Here is a 16666-nt window from a genome sequence, read left to right as displayed (position 1 = left end):
TTCTACTGTCTATATGGGCGTTTATCAAAAATTGTCCTAATCCACATATTAAAAAAATGACAAAACCTGGTGGTGAGGTTCTTCTGTCTATATATATACCTGGTGGTGAGGTTATACTATCTGTATACACCTGGTGGTGAGGTTATACTGTCTGTATATACCTGGTGGTGAGGTTCTTCTGTCTATATATACCTGGTGGTGAGGTTATACTATCTGTATACACCTGGTGGTGAGGTTATACTGTCTGTATATACCTGGTGGTGAGGTTATACTGTCTATATATACCTGGTGGTGAGGTTCTTCTGTCTATATATACCTGGTGGTGAGGTTCTACTGTCTATATATACCTGGTGGTGAGGTTCTACTGTCTATATATAACTGGTGGTAAGGTTCTTTTGTCTATATTTACCTGGTGTTGAGGTAATACTTTCTGGATGTACCAGGTGATGAGGTTCTACTGTTTATATATACCTGGTGGTGAGGTTATACTGTCTATATATACCTGGTGGTAAGGTTATACTGTCTATATATACCTGGTGGTAAGGTTCTACTGTTTATATATATTTATACCTGGTGGTGAGGTTATACCGTTTGTATATACCTGGTGGTAAGGTTCTACTGTCTATATATATCTGGTGGTGATGTTTTACTGTCTATTTATACCTGGTGGTAAGGTTATACTGTCTGTATATACCTGGTGGTAAGGTTATACTGTCTATATATACCTGGTGGTGAGGTTATACTGTCTGTATATACCTGGTGGTAAGGTGATGTTGTTTGTATACACCTGGTGGTGAGGTTATACTGTCTGTATATACCTGGTGGTAAGGTTCTACTGTCTGTATAAACCTGGTGTTAAGGTTCTATTGTCTATATATACCTGGTGGTGAGGTTCTACAGTCTGTTTGTACCTGGTGGTAAGGTTCTACTGTCTGTATATACCTGGTGGTAAGGTTCTACTGTCTATATATATCTGGTGGTGATGTTTTACTGTCTATTTATACCTGGTGGTGAGGTTATACCGTTTGTATATACCTGATGGTAAGGTTCTTCTGTCTATATATATCTGGGGGTGATGTTTTACTGTCTATTTATACCTGGTGGTGAGGTTATACCGTTTGTATATACCTGATGGTAAGGTTCTTCTGTCTATATATATCTGGGGGTGATGTTTTACTGTCTATTTATACCTGGTGGTGAGGTTATACCGTTTGTATATACCTGATGGTAAGGTTCTTCTGTCTATATATATCTGGGGGTGATGTTTTACTGTCTATTTATACCTGGTGGTGAGGTTATACCGTTTGTATATACCTGATGGTAAGGTTCTTCTGTCTATATATATCTGGGGGTGATGTTTTACTGTCTATTTATACCTGGTGGTAAGGTTATACTGTATGTACCAGGTGATGAGGTTCTACTGTTTATATATACCTGGTGGTGAGGTTATACTGTCTAACAGTCTGTTTGTACCTGGTGGTAAGGTTCTACTGTCTGTATATACCTGGTGGTAAGGTTCTACTGTCTATATATATCTGGTGGTGATGTTTTACTGTCTATTTATACCTGGTGGTGAGGTTATACCGTTTGTATATACCTGATGGTAAGGTTCTTCTGTCTATATATATCTGGGGGTGATGTTTTACTGTCTATTTATACCTGGTGGTAAGGTTATACTGTCTGTATATACCTGGTGGTGAGGTTATACTGTCTATATATACCTGGTGGCAAGGCTATACTGTCTGTATATACCTGGTGGCGAGGTTATACCGTCTGTATATACCTGGTGGTGAGGTTATACTGTCTATATATACCTGGTAAGGTTCTACTGTCTATATATACCTGGTGGCGAGGCTATACTGTCTGTATATACCTGGTGGTGAGGTTATACTGTCTATATATAACTGGTGGTAAGGTTATACTGTCTGTATATACCTGGTGGTAAGGGTCTACTGTCTATATATACCTGGTGGTAAGGTTATCCTGTCTGTATATACCTGGGGGTCATGAGGTTATACCGTCTGTATATACCTGGTGGTAAGGTTCTACTCTCTATATATACCTGGTGGTAAGGTTCTACTCTCTATATACACCTGGTGGCGAGGTTATACTGTCTATATATATACCTGGTGGTGAGGTTCTACAGTCTGTTTGTACCTGGTGGTAAGGTTCTACTGTCTGTATATACCTGGTGGTAAGGTTCTACTGTCTATATATATCTGGTGGTGATGTTTTACTGTCTATTTATACCTGGTGGTGAGGTTATACCGTTTGTATATACCTGATGGTAAGGTTCTTCTGTCTATATATATCTGGGGGTGATGTTTTACTGTCTATTTATACCTGGTGGTAAGGTTATACTGTATGTACCAGGTGATGAGGTTCTACTGTTTATATATACCTGGTGGTGAGGTTATACTGTCTAAATATACCTGGTGGTGAGGTTCTACTGTCTATATATACCTGGTGGTGAGGTTCTTCTGTCTATATATACCTGGTGGTGAGGTTCTACTGTCTGTATAAACCTGGTGGTAAGGTTCTACTGTTTATATATATCTGGTGGTGATGTTTTACTGTCTATTTATACCTGGTGGTGAGGTTATACCGTTTGTATATACCTGATGGTAAGGTTCTTCTGTCTATATATATCTGGTGGTGATGGTTTACTGTCTATTTATACCTGGTGGTAAGGTTATACTGTATGTACCAGGTGATGAGGTTCTACTGTTTATATATACCTGGTGGTGAGGTTATACTGTCTAAATATACCTGGTGTATATACCTGGTGGTGAGGTTATACTGTCTATATATAACTGGTGGTAAGGTTCTGCAGTCTATATATACCGGGTGGTGAGGTTCTACTGTCTGTATATACCTGGTGGTCGAGAGGTTATACTTCTGTCTATATATACCTGGTGGTGAGGTTATACTGTCTAAATATACCTGGTGGTGAGGTTCTACTGTCTATATATACCTGGTGGTGAGGTTCTACTATCTATTATACCTGGTGGTGAGGTTCTACTGTCTGTATAAACCTGGTGGTAAGGTTCTACTGTTTATATATATCTGGTGGTGATGTTTTACTGTCTATTTATACCTGGTGGTGAGGTTATACCGTTTGTATATACCTGATGGTAAGGTTCTTCTGTCTATATATATCTGGGGGTGATGTTTTACTGTCTATTTATACCTGGTGGTAAGGTTATACTGTATGTACCAGGTGATGAGGTTCTACTGTTTATATATACCTGGTGGTGAGGTTATACTGTCTAAATATACCTGGTGGTGAGGTTCTACTGTCTATATATACCTGGTGGTGAGGTTCTACTATCTATTATTCCTGGTGGTGAGGTTCTACTGTCTGTATAAACCTGGTGGTAAGGTTCTACTGTTTATATATATCTGGTGGTGATGTTTTACTGTCTATTTATACCTGGTGGTAAGGTTATACTGTCTGTATATACCTGGTGGTAAGGTGATGTTGTTTGCATACACCTGGTGGTGAGGTTATACTGTCTGTATATACCTGGTGGTAAGGTTCTACTGTCTATATATACCTGGTGGCGAGGCTATACTGTCTGTATATACCTGGTGGTGAGGTTATACTGTCTATATATAACTGGTGGTAAGGTTATACTGTCTGTATATACCTGGTGGTAAGGTGATGTTGTTTGTATACACCTGGTGGTGAGGTTATACTGTCTGTATATACCTGGTGGAGAGGTTATACTGTCTGTATACAAGAGGCCCAATGGGCCTGCATCGCTCACCTGGTATAAATCTCACACTTGTAACCTTAAAAGTGATCTAAAATAAAGCTACAGGCAAAATATCAGTATTTATGATTAAAATTCGTTCAAAAGACCGTTATTTTTTTTTTAAAACATTCACCCCTGTGATTGAAAGTCGAACAAAGCCATTATGTTGATCACATTGTATAGCCTTTCATCTCAGGATGAAACTTGCAAAGTATAAACATCCTGGGACCCATGGTTATTCATAAGAGGTTGTTTAAAGATTTTAAACAAATTTGACCCCTGTGACCTTGAATATAAGTCAAAGTCATTCACTTTAACAAACATAGTAGTCCTTGATCCCAGCATATGCTACTAACTAAATATCAACATCCTGAGCCTTTTGGTTATTCAGAACAAGTTGTTGAAATATTTTAAACATATTTGCTCCTTGTGACCTTAATATGATTCATGGTCATACATTTAAACAAACTTGGTAGCCATTGATCCTAGTATGCTACTGACAAAATATCATCACCCAGGGCATTTTGGTTATTCAGAAGAATTATTATATTTGACCCCTGTGACCTTGAATATGGGTGAGGTCATTTATTTGAACAAACTTTGTAGCCCTTCATCTCAGCATGCTACTGGCCAAATATCATTACCCTGGGCATTTTGATTATTGAGAAGAAGTTGTTTAAAGTTTTTAACATATTTGACCCCTGTGACCTTGAATATGGGTGAAGGTCATTCATTTGAACAAACTTTGTAGCCCTTCATCTCAGCATGCTACTGGCCAAATATCATCACCCTGGGCATTTTGGTTATTCAGAAGAAGTTATTTAAAGGTTTTTTAAGACAATTGACCCCTGTGACCTTGAATATAATTGAAGGTCATTCATTTGAACAAACTTGGTAGCCCTTCACCCTAGCATGCTACTGACCAAATATCATCTCCCTGGGCAGTTTGGTTATTGAGAAGAAGTTGTTTAAAGTTTTTAACATATTTGACCCCTGTGACCTTGAAAATAGATGAAGGTCATTTATTTGAACAAACTTGGTAGCCCTTCATCCCAGTTTGCTTCTGGCCAAATATCATCACCCTAGGCCTTTCAGTTATTAAGAAGAAGTCGTTTAAAGTAAAATATTGACGCCGGACGGATGACGGACGGACGGACGGACGGACGCCGCACCACGGCATAAGCTCACTTGGCACTTCGTGCCAGGTGAGCTAATAACTGGTGGTGAGGTTCTACTGTCTATATATACCTGGTGGCGAGGCTATACTGTCTGTATATACCTGGTGGCGAGGTTATACCGTCTGTATATACCTGGTGGTGAGGTTATACCGTCTATATATAACTGGTGGTAAGGTTCTGCAGTCTATATATACCTGGTGGTGAGGTTCTACTGTCTGTATATACCTGGTGGTCGAGAGGTTATACCGTCTGTATATACCTGGTGGTAGGTTCTACTCTCTATATATACCTGGTGGTAAGGTTCTACTCTCTATATATACCTGGTGGCGAGGTTATACTGTCTATATATAACTGGTGGTGAGGTTCTTGTCTATATATACCTGGTGGTGAGGTTATACTGTCTAAATATACCTGGTGGTGAGGTTCTACTGTCTATATATATATATAACTGGTGGTAAGGTTCTACTGTCTATATATACCTGGTGGTGAGGTTCTACTGTCTGGATAAACCTGGTGGTAAGGTTCTACTGTCTACTTTACCTGGTGGTGAGGTTATACCGTCAATATATCCCTGGTGGTGAGGTTCTACGGTCTATATACACCTGTTAGTGAGGTTCTACTGTCTATATACACCTGCTGGTGAGGTTATACTGTCTATATATAACTGGTGGTGAGGTTCTTCTGTCTATATATACCTGGTGGTAAGGTTCTATTGTCTATATATACCTAATGGCGAGGTTTTACTGTCTATATACACCTGTAGGTGAGGTTATACGGTCTATATATACCTGGTGGTAAGGTTCTACTGTCTGTATAAACCTGGTGGTAAGGTTTTACTGTCTACTATACCTGGTGGTAAGGTTCTATGGTCTATATATACCTGGTGGTGAGGTTCTACTGTCTATATATACCTGGTGGTGAGGTTCTTCTGTCTATTATACCTGGTGGTAAGGTTATACTGTCTATATATACCTGGTGGTGAGGTTATACTGTCTATATATACCTGGTGGTAAGGTTCTACTGTCTGTATAAACCTGGTAGCAAGGTTCTACTGTCTACTATACCTGGTGGTGAGGTTATACAGTCAATAAATCCCTGGTGACGAGGTTCTACTGTCTATATACACCTGTTAGTGAGGTTCTACTGTCTTTATACACCTGGTGGTGAGGTTCTACCATCTATATACACCTGATGGTGAGGTTCTACAGTCTATATATACCTGTTGGTATGGTTCTCCGGTCTACATACACCTGCTGGTGGGGTTCTACTGTCTATATATACCTGGTGGTGAGGTTCTACTGTCTATATATATCTGGTGGTGAGGTTATACTGCCTATATATACAGGTACCTGGTGTCAAGGTTCTAGTCTATACCTGGTGGTAAGGTTCTATTGTCTATATATACCTAATGGTAAGGTTCCACTGTCTATATATACCTGGTGGTAAGATTCTACTGTCAATATATACCTGGACAGGGCAGGTGGTTGAATGACTTGGTAAGTTCTCAATTGGTTGAACTAAATTCAAATTCATCAATTTTGCTTGTGTTTCAGGTTAGATTTCAGTCGAATCTGTATGAAGGGACCACCCAAAGGAATGCTCAAAAGTGGTCTTGATATCTCAACAAAGTATTTAATATAAACTGCTTTTGAAAAATGGGTGGTCTCTTGGACAGATTGATTGTTAGTTCAGTGGAATAACAACAGAAATCATAACTACATTATTTTTTTTAATTTAGCGATCTGTAGAGTCCCTTTATTCTGTCACCACATTGGTCTTCTCAGACACGTAGATTCCGTCCAAGAATTTCCTAATGTCCTTGTCTTTCACTGAAGTGGACTGTTGAACCAGGGCAGCTGGAAATAAAAATATCTTGATAACACAGGATAAAACAAGAGCCTGACAGTCCGAGACTAGTGAAATCTGGACTAGTGGTTCTAAAAACCACTCGCCCTACTGACTAGTCAAAATTTGATATTTTGTTGAACAATATTAGGTTAGTGGAATTTGCATGTGGACTAATCAAAATTGAAAACTACTATAACTAACCCAATTACTATCCTAGTTGTATTCAAAATTAATTTCTAGTCCTTCAACAACGTTTGCAACAGCGATTCTTTACTAAAACTAAATGGATCAAGTGAGAAATTCAACACGGATTTAGTAAGGACTTCAGCATTAGGATTATTCTAAGGCAACGGGGTAATGATAAATCATATCAAGAGAAAGATGGAAGGTTTCCCTGACAAACTATATAGATTCTTCCCGCTAGCGGTGTTCCGATTAATCGACAAAGTCGAGCATCCATCAGTTAGGCTAACAAACTGATTAATCGAGAACAAAATCTATGATCGATTTTAGTCAGAATTCTAATGTAGATATTATTGAGTTTTCATTAGACATTTTTCCCAGCTACTATGTAAAATTGTTGACATCATCACTGCATGACTTACTTTTAGCTCATGGCTGCTAACTAGGACTATATATTACAGATTCAGTGTTTGAAGAGAGGTATTTCTTAAAAATTATAATTACATGGTATCACTTTTTTATTTGGCCAAGTGATTCGCAACAACAGCATGGAGGATTTCACTATGTATTTCTACAAAACGATTATTAATTGATCATCGGATGGTTATTGGTAACTAATGACCAATTATAGGGGGGCTACCCTAATTTTTCAGCATGTAACATGTAACTAAATACATTCATGAAACTGATTGCCCCTGGCAAGTAGACCTTAGAAATCCACTTGCCAAAAAATATTTTCTATTTGCCCTATGTAAAATGCATATTTTATACCCGTGTTGACAGGAAATGCATTTTTTTTCTAAACAATAGATTTTTTTTTCACGAAATATTTTAGTCATTTTCTTTCCCTATTTGCAATTATTATAATCAAAATTATTTACTATCTAATAGCATTGATAGATGTATTTATCTTCTCCTTTTTTTTATTCTTTAATTCCTGAAATCTGGGTACGGATTTGTCAGGTTTTTAGTCACACCAATGTAACTTCCTTTTGAAAAACAGCGACATTTTTCAGGCAAAAACGATGTCCTTCTGTAGTTAACTTGTACATTCAATCATTCAATAAGGAAGTAAATCTTTTATCTATTCATATTTTATGTTTAAACTGGAGTTTCAGTTATTTTCATCGACCTTAAAGTCTTATTAACCTTCTTAAATTAACACATATATTAATGCTTAAAGTTAAGCAAGTTTTATAGACAGATTAGATTCTGCTGTAGATCACACACCTGATCTTGACACCGCCTCAATGTCATTTCCCTGGAGGAAGAACTCGTCCTTCATGGAAGGGGAGGTGGAAAATGTCACTCCTGGCAGCATGTTGACTTTACGAGTGAACTTCTCACCCAAGAAGTTCCTCACCTCCACTGCGTGTCCACCGTCCATGATTGCGACATTGATGGGGAAATGAGCGTACACAGACCTCATTTTGTACAGGTAACCCTGCAATTACAGGTAGATAAAATTAGACAATTAAGGATTCCGTATCACTGCCAAAAGCTTTAACTACGCATTAGAAACTGTTTTTTCCAGCTTGAATATAATTCTGATAAATCATTTCTGAAAAGAAAACCATACCTTGTGGAACTTTTATGAAAAAACAATAAAAATGATACAAACAAAAAAACACAGCAACACTGTTCCAAATGTGTAAAAATTCAGTGGGGTAAGACTGAGATTCGAACTGTGGACTTCAGTTTGTTGTAATGCTCTTTAACTTTGTTAACCGAGAAAATACAGCAGAAATTCTCCACAGGAACAGGTTGGGAACTCCCTAAACCACCTAGTGTAGCCTGTACATTGAAAAAAGTTGGGACGGTTTAAAAGATGGCTGCTGCCAAAACAAGTAGAAGGTGATTTCTCGGAACATCAGTGTTCCCTGTCACTTTTGTAATTGGTTTTTTTTGTACCCCCATACCTCTCAAAATGGGGCTATGGCTGCATATATTAGGGGTACACCTTATAAAAATCCCCATGAGTATGTAATATCATCACAAAATTCATATTATTTCCAGTTTGTCATAGAATAAAAACACCAAGAATTAGTCAGTAACAGAATGAAAATTGTGTAAGGAGGCAGTACCTTTAAATCGGATCAGTACCCAAATTGGATCACTTTTGGCAAAAATACTTATACTTCAATAAATGTGCCAAAAAATCATTTATAACAATGATGTATTCTTAGCCATGCACCAGTTTATTTCTACAGATGATTTCTTTCTAAGTTCAAATTGCACCAGAAAACGTAATTCAAACTCAAATGTCAGTGTTTTGATTACGTTTTTAAAAAATGGCGCGTATTACTGAAACAGAGATCATGTAACTTACCCACACTGGGCACAGACAGTCATTATGTAAGAATATGAATTGAAAGTTGTTGTCTTTAGTCGACGACAGAAATCCAAATAGCGTCTGCTGTTTTTCCCCCCCCGTCATTCATAATCAATTACGCAGTATACTATAGTGATAATCATCCCCGAGGATACCGATAGTCCGGCTACGCACTCAGGTTTTATCGTAGGACAGTACCTCCCGTAGTAATTATATTTGTCGCTTGGTGCGCTGCATGCATTGTTTACTACCGGACTTCCGTCATTCACGGGAAATTCTGACAGTCGCTTTCAATTTTCTGAATATCATCATTTAAAATACAGACATGCTATAAAAATGACTTAACATTGTACAAAATTATTGTGCGTACACTCACGCTAAGTATGATGAATTTACGTGTGCAAATGTGTTTACTACGCGTGAATCACGCAGGATTCTGCGTGATCGGGAACACTGAACATGTTGGGGGTTTTTCTACTTGAAAACTTTTTAGCGATCAGTTGATGTACTGAAGCAAAAGATAACAGATCAGAGTGCTATGAAATGCCAAAATTCCATTCCAGAAAAACATCTATATTAAAGTACAGTGTTTGCAAGGTGGCAGTCGAGACGTTTGAATTCACTCAAAAAACTGGTTCAAAAATTAATTCCGAGTTGTATCTACCATGTTATAGGTTAAAAAGCCTTTAAAGATTAATAATAATCTAAACTGGTTTCAAAATGTCCCTTAAACAAGTAGAAATATGCATTTTGAAGATGTGACCTAGATTGATATTTGTGCCGGGTGGACACTTTGTAACTTACGACTGTGTACGCTAGTGACATTGGATGCAAAGTTGTAAAATTGTACGGTGGGGACTGCATATTCGCACAAAGCGATTGAGTGGTTGGGACTTCCATCACCTCAATGTTGTCTTTATAATTGCAGATACAAAGAAACTCATTTTACCAATGGAGCTGCACTACTGTTATGAATGTAGCTTTGGGGATGAAAATCTGCAGACTATACAAATTATCTCTATAAATAAGGGCTCACCCTGGACCAAAAAAAATCAGTAGCCATGTTTGAATTTCAGTAGCCATACTTTCTCGGCCTCCAACCGTTACGGATATTTAATATTTTTTGAAGTGCAATACTATTCAACATGATGTTAACCCTTAGGCTGCTACATTGATTTCTATGTAAAGGGACGCCACTGCTGAATTAATTATTGAAATATGAATTAATTTACTGAATTTTTCAAATGCACACAACTTGACAATTTTTTTTTATAAGTGTTATTCACTTATAAAAAATAATTTTTTAAGTTATGCGCATTTGAAAAATTAAGTTATAGGAAAACTGTTCGTTATTGTCTCTAGTTTATATTAACGTTTTCGATTCTAAAGTTGCTTCAGTATTTACCTGTACAGGTGGTAATAAAGGTAGGAAAATGTGAAACTTTTAATTAATCGGATTTAAGCAAGACGAAGATCATTTTAAAATTATTTTCGTCTGTAAATGTGATTGGCAAATGATAACAGAGATTATAAACTTCATTTTGACATAAGACGCTGTACATTTACACGGAGATTCTCAGGTAAAAAGGTCAGGTATTTCGTCAAGAACTGCATGTGATTTGCTACAGGTTTCCGGTCACCATTCAATAAATTTACTGTCACAGTCGGCATATAGATATATCTTAGCTACAGTCTAGTTTATGATTAAATCACCGATAAAAAGTTTGAAGAAATAAATGTAACACAAATGTCAAAACGTATCAATGTCAATGTTTAATTCGGCCTCACCTACAGACGACATGTGCGCCTTGGTCCGCCGATATTTTCCTGTTTGCGTAGAGCACAAAGCCGTTCACTGGAAAGGTACATATTATGTAACACCGAAGTTCTTCCACATCAACCATGCCAAACCCTTCAAAACCTTTATTATCATTGTAGGTGACGATGGAGAATAAATGTTTACCATCATATTCATCGGTTCAATCTACACGTCCGCCATTTTTATAACTTTTTTTTCGATTTGAAATTCTCTCGCACACCTTTGGTTATTACTAGGGTACACTGCCGTGAATATCGAAAGTAATGATAAAACAACCAATCAGAACACTTCTACTATACGCGTTCGGGTCTGGTATAGCAACAACCTGACTTCGCACTTCCTGGCTACCGATCAAAGCCTACAGACCGAAAAACGACTATTGTCGTGCGTAGCACTGACGGCCCGACTTTTCAAAACGACTATTGTCGTGCGTAGCAGCCTAAGGGTTAAGCTAACCTGGTCCAAATGTCATTTAAAAGTTGTTCCTGTCCAGCAAGCTTGGGATAGTTACCTGACCTATAAACGTACATAAATATTCAGCATCATGTTGGACATTGTATTGGACGAATTCACAACTGAATTTCTCACAGATGTCTAATGACAATTGTTCAACGGCTATTCGTAAACCGGTACCATCGTCTTTCGCCAACTAACATCGAAATTCTGACAATGTCATGACTTTTTTGTGCAACTCAGTGATTCTGCTTAAAGATCTATGAATGATTTAACTTTAACAGATGGCTGTCCTTTTCATTAGGAACTTGGTCCATTTCTCACGGAAACGATGTAGATGTTGTTAATGTTTCTCCCCATGCATGAGGCTGTCGTGCGTTTTGGACATTCAGTCACGTAAACGCTCAACACAGTAATATTAGGAGTGAGAAAGCGCAGAGAAGTCCTAATTTAGTGACATTCTAACATTTTTTGTGTGTGCAGGATTTAAGATAAAATTGGAAGGGGGAGGGGGGGTAATATTTTAGATGCAGGAATTCAAACGAACTACAACAGGTCCAGTACTCTCTGCCGATTGAGCTATATAGCTATAAAGACCTATATAGCTATATACACCTATAAATTATAGCTGTATTGAGCTATATTTTCTGATTTCAATTTTCATTAAATTAAAGCAAAGTCGCATAAAACAATAATGTTTTTGGTAATGGCGACTACAAAAAGCATACAGTTAGATGTTTATTTTCATTTTTCATAAATGTAAAATTTCCCGATTTTTTTACATTATTATTTTTTAAAAAGAATACTTATATTTAATGTCTTTTGTTATTGACCTAATGATACAATCTTCTTTTAAAAGCGACTTTGTTTTTGTTTTCCTTAAAAATAGAAAATCGCTTGAAAATAGCTCAAAAGACCTATTTCAGATAGGTCAATAGAGCTATTATAGGTCTTCACAGCTATATAGCTCAATCGGCAGAGTGTACTGAACCTGTACAAATAAATTTGGCATGGCCATATTTTATATGACTATGATCAAAACAGATAAAAAGTTTTATCTCTGTAAACTGGGTGCATCTCAGCTTTTGAGACCACCTCTGATAGTCCAGGGAGTTCCCAACCTGAGGAAGGTCCCTTACACTGGCCCTAAATTCACTTTCAAAATTATCACTGACTTTACCTTGGTGACACCCTTCATCATGTTTTCGATGTGGCTGCACACTGTCCTGACGGCAGCCAATTCCTTGTGCTTGCCGTACCACTTCTCAACTTTGATAGTATTTTTGCCGATCATGCTAATGTCAACAGCCAAATGACGGAAGCTTCTCGTAAGAGTGCCCCTGGGTCCTGTGATTATAACTTTGCGGGCTTTCACCGAGCCAGTGACTGGAGAAGGAAAAAACGTAAATCAATTACCCTGTCTAGCATATTTATTATGTCTAATTGATGTAACAGATTAGTCTGTTGGGGCAATATGGTTTGTTCAATTACTTGACAAAAAAAATCAAAAATGAATTGTAATTTGATGGTTAATTATTACAGAGTCAATTTAAATAAAAGTAAAAAATCAAATGTTGCAAGGGTCTAATCACTACTGAAAATGACAATGAAGTGGCCAACACAAGTTATATATAAATTATCCTGTGTACAGTCAGTAATTAAATAATATTGATCATTTGGTGCAAACTTTCACAGGGAGTACATTTGAAAACTGTGTATCATTGCGAATATCTCATCGTAGGAAATGTCCGAAATGTCTGGGTTAGTCATTCAGTAAGTCTTATAATATATTCAGATCTGCTTAGATATTGATAGGACTAAAAAGTGAAAGACATGAATATTACATACGCCCTGGTTGAATCTTCACAAGCTGGTTGCTCTGCACGATCTTCATGCTTGCTGAAATTAAATATAAACTTAATTTAAAATCATATTTCTACCACAACTATGCGATCATTGATAAGAGCTGTTTGTGATTTTGAATGGAAATAAATCTGGACTACAAAAAGACAACTTTTCTCAGCAGTTTTTAAATAATGGAAGTTGTGGGACGGTGGGGGGGGGGCACTGGTTACGTACTTGTGCACAAGAAAATCACATTTACGCGAGGTTTTTGTTTCACTATTTACCGTTAGTAATTTACAATATATTGCACAAAATTCCTCATTATAATAAGATCTGCCTCACAAAACAAATCATTGTAAAATCAAATGCAAACGTACATGCTTCAGAAAGCTCTGAAGGATGGAAAATATCCATACTTAAACAGAAAAACGTGAAAAGAGACGGTAAATACGCCGTTCCCCTGATCAAAACAGTTATTTTGTGGAGGTCGTCATAACTTTGAACATTGCCCATATTCGACGACATAACAACTTTATTATTGTGTCTCGAATATATCAATAACGTAAGTTTAGATGCTAAAGAAACACTGGCTATAAAGCCGAATTGTTTTTATTCGTGGACGAAGTTGTTGCAAATAGTATATGGTTCAACATCATTTCAAACAATCTACGACCTCTTGGTTTAAAATATTAATGTAAACAAGCGTATTAATCCATAATGTATCTCTGTGAAAGTCAAACGGCTAACGATTTGTTTATTTATTGCGGATTGGAGTCGATTTATGGATGGTTGTTATTTCTGCACATACCTATGTGGTATTGGCTACCGGAAAAGACCGTTCACCGGAAGAGCTCTCCTGTGTTGACTGTCAGAGGAACTTCCGGTAACAACACGTCGTCTGTTGAGAATCGCGGATCTCCTAAAAGGTGATTTCTCCCTTTAATGACACATTTTTTTACTCAAAAATTGTTCCTTACTCGCATAAGTATATAATGATTCATAATATGTAACACATTTTATATGAACAAAACATATACGTCCAAAATGACGTTAGAATTCCATCCCCCCCGGCAGAACAAATTTCTCACCAATATATTCCTCCTGATACTGTAATAATTGTGCTTCATATCCCTATAATATAAGTCTGCTATATCCGAAAAAGAATTGTCTGTGATCAGGAAGGTTTATAATCATAACCTGTTTAAGCTGAAATAAGTGTAATATGCTCCACAGTATTTCCAGAAACCCCTAAATGAGGGTTCCCCCCCCCCCCCCAAAACCCCAGTTGGTTGTACCCCCAGTTTTCAACAATTGCCCTATGTAACTGAGTACCTAGAGGTACAGAATCTTCAAAACGTTTCAGATGTACCCCGAAGTCAAAAATTCAGTGGGAACGCTGCTCCAGACAGCCAGAGCTCAGTCATTGCACCATCTTTTCTGTATGCATGTACAATATTAAAGTGGCATCCCCTAGTGGCACATTACATCTAACTGTCAGGTTTTGTTTGTTTCAGTTTTAAAGGGATAAGGTCTTATAAACAGCTAAAGTAATTTAAGGACGTTCTACTGCCAGAGTGTTCATCATAGAAGACACTTAGTATATTGTTAACTTGATAATAAGTGTAACAGGAGAAAGAGAAGTGCAAATGTCAGACCAGGGTTCGAACCTAGGACCCTCCAAATTCTAGACTGACACTCTAACAATTGAGATCTCTGGCCACCGACAATCGACCTATTCCAATTATGCTACACTGTTTGGAAGTCATGATCAGATACTGAAACATTACAGTAGAAATGTGATAAGAGATACAATAGGAAAGCAAAAGGGATATTTTCTTTCATCCCAATAAATGTATCACTAAAACATATAATGTCAACCACTCATGCTTGTTCCATGGTAAATGACTCCAGAATGTTACTGTAGCAAAACTCCTAGGAGTATCTATGTATATATATATAGGCAATCAAACCTAAAACACACTTTAGAATCCTGTGTAGGTAATACTGTAACAAACTTGAACAGGTGACCGGGTGACGTTACACTCTCAAAATGTTCAACTGCCACTTTTGCTTGCAGATTCCAGTGTTGATAGATAATATAGATATACATGTAGATGACTGGTAAAAATGCCAACTTTGACGGAATAAAAGTTCAACAATTTATTATGACACAGAAAACAATTAACAATTAAGATAGTAGCTAAAGTGGATTTAAACTACATTAGATCATTCCTAATTGTCCCTACCTAAATTCTTTGTGCTATGATATACTTATTTTTTTATAACAAAAATTCTCAAGAAAATACACTAATGACAAGACATGTAGGCGGATCACATACCAGCCTCGAGCTCGCAGCCAACAGGGATTATGGACAGTTGAGATCTAATCTTTTCATATTTTATCTTTTCTTGTACCGGGGCTATTTCTATGCTTTGTACATGTATTTTGTAATGTCTCCTTTGTTTTTTTGCATCTATGGAGAATGTTCACCAATCAGAGGGAGGCAATGGTTCCCCTGGCTTGGACATCCCAAAGTCCTTAAAAATGGTAGTTGTTATTGGTCGGCATTTGGACTACCGTATTTAACCGCAAATAAGCCCCGTCCCCACTTTGGCAAATATCCTTGGAACAGGGTGGGTGCCTGCAATTAAGCCCCCTCCCTAATTGTGTCTCTCTCCCAAACAGATGTATGTTAATTTCTGTGTCTGAACATAAGCGAACTAGCTTACTTGATGCAAAACATTAACACAATTTGAAATACTACAAATAATTGTTAGGGGTTGGGGCTTATTTGCAGTCAAATATGGTAAGTACTAGGGCTGGTTTACCTGTTGTCAGTGACCTGTTGGAAAACTGTGCTGGGTGCCTTTGCATGGTGATTAAAATCAGGTAATCGCAGAGAGGCAAATACACCAGCCTCCAGCACACATTTACCAGGCACATGTATTACACACATGGAGGTACATCCTTGAATGACCTTAATATGCTTAACTTTTAATGGGATGCTAAACCCTAGAAACCAATAGAAAAACTTCAACTTGTTAAAGTTAGTCAATGTCATACCCCTAGACAATATTTAGTTGAGTTTAGTCATGACCATTGAAATATTTATATCTGAAACATCAAGAATAGTGGCATGAAACTCTTGCAGATAAACTCCTTTGAGAATAACTTGTTTAAATTGATACTGATATCAAATTGATTGTATGTGTTCATACAATAGATCATTAAATTACCGGAACACCCCCC

General features: G+C 37.4%; 2 protein-coding genes across 2 annotated transcripts in view; one reads left to right on the top strand and one right to left on the bottom strand.

Moving 5' to 3' along the window:
• Positions 1-6652: 6652 nt before the first annotated feature.
• LOC110440360 (60S ribosomal protein L9-like) lies at positions 6653-14282 on the bottom strand. Its single transcript, XM_021483390.1, has 5 exons — positions 14225-14282; positions 13420-13470; positions 12752-12957; positions 8198-8411; positions 6653-6792 (listed from the first exon to the last, which is right to left on the bottom strand). Exons 2-5 carry the CDS (start codon positions 13463-13465, stop codon positions 6692-6694), a joined length of 567 nt encoding a protein of 188 aa, XP_021339065.1. The 5' UTR covers positions 13466-13470; positions 14225-14282; the 3' UTR covers positions 6653-6691.
• Positions 14269-16666, top strand: part of LOC110440359 (protein YIPF5-like) — a 93710-nt gene continuing 91312 nt past the window's right edge. Inside the window, exon 1 of the mRNA XM_021483389.1 lies at positions 14269-14342. The gene's annotated coding sequence lies outside the window, so the exon portion shown is untranslated. The remainder of the gene's footprint in view (positions 14343-16666) is intronic.

Source organism: Mizuhopecten yessoensis, unplaced genomic scaffold (genome assembly GCF_002113885.1).
Source record: "Mizuhopecten yessoensis strain PY_sf001 unplaced genomic scaffold, ASM211388v2 scaffold11179, whole genome shotgun sequence".
In the NCBI taxonomy this organism is placed as follows: domain Eukaryota; kingdom Metazoa; phylum Mollusca; class Bivalvia; order Pectinida; family Pectinidae; genus Mizuhopecten; species Mizuhopecten yessoensis.
Note: the sequence above shows the minus strand (reverse complement) of the source record. Positions and strands in the feature narration are given on the sequence as shown.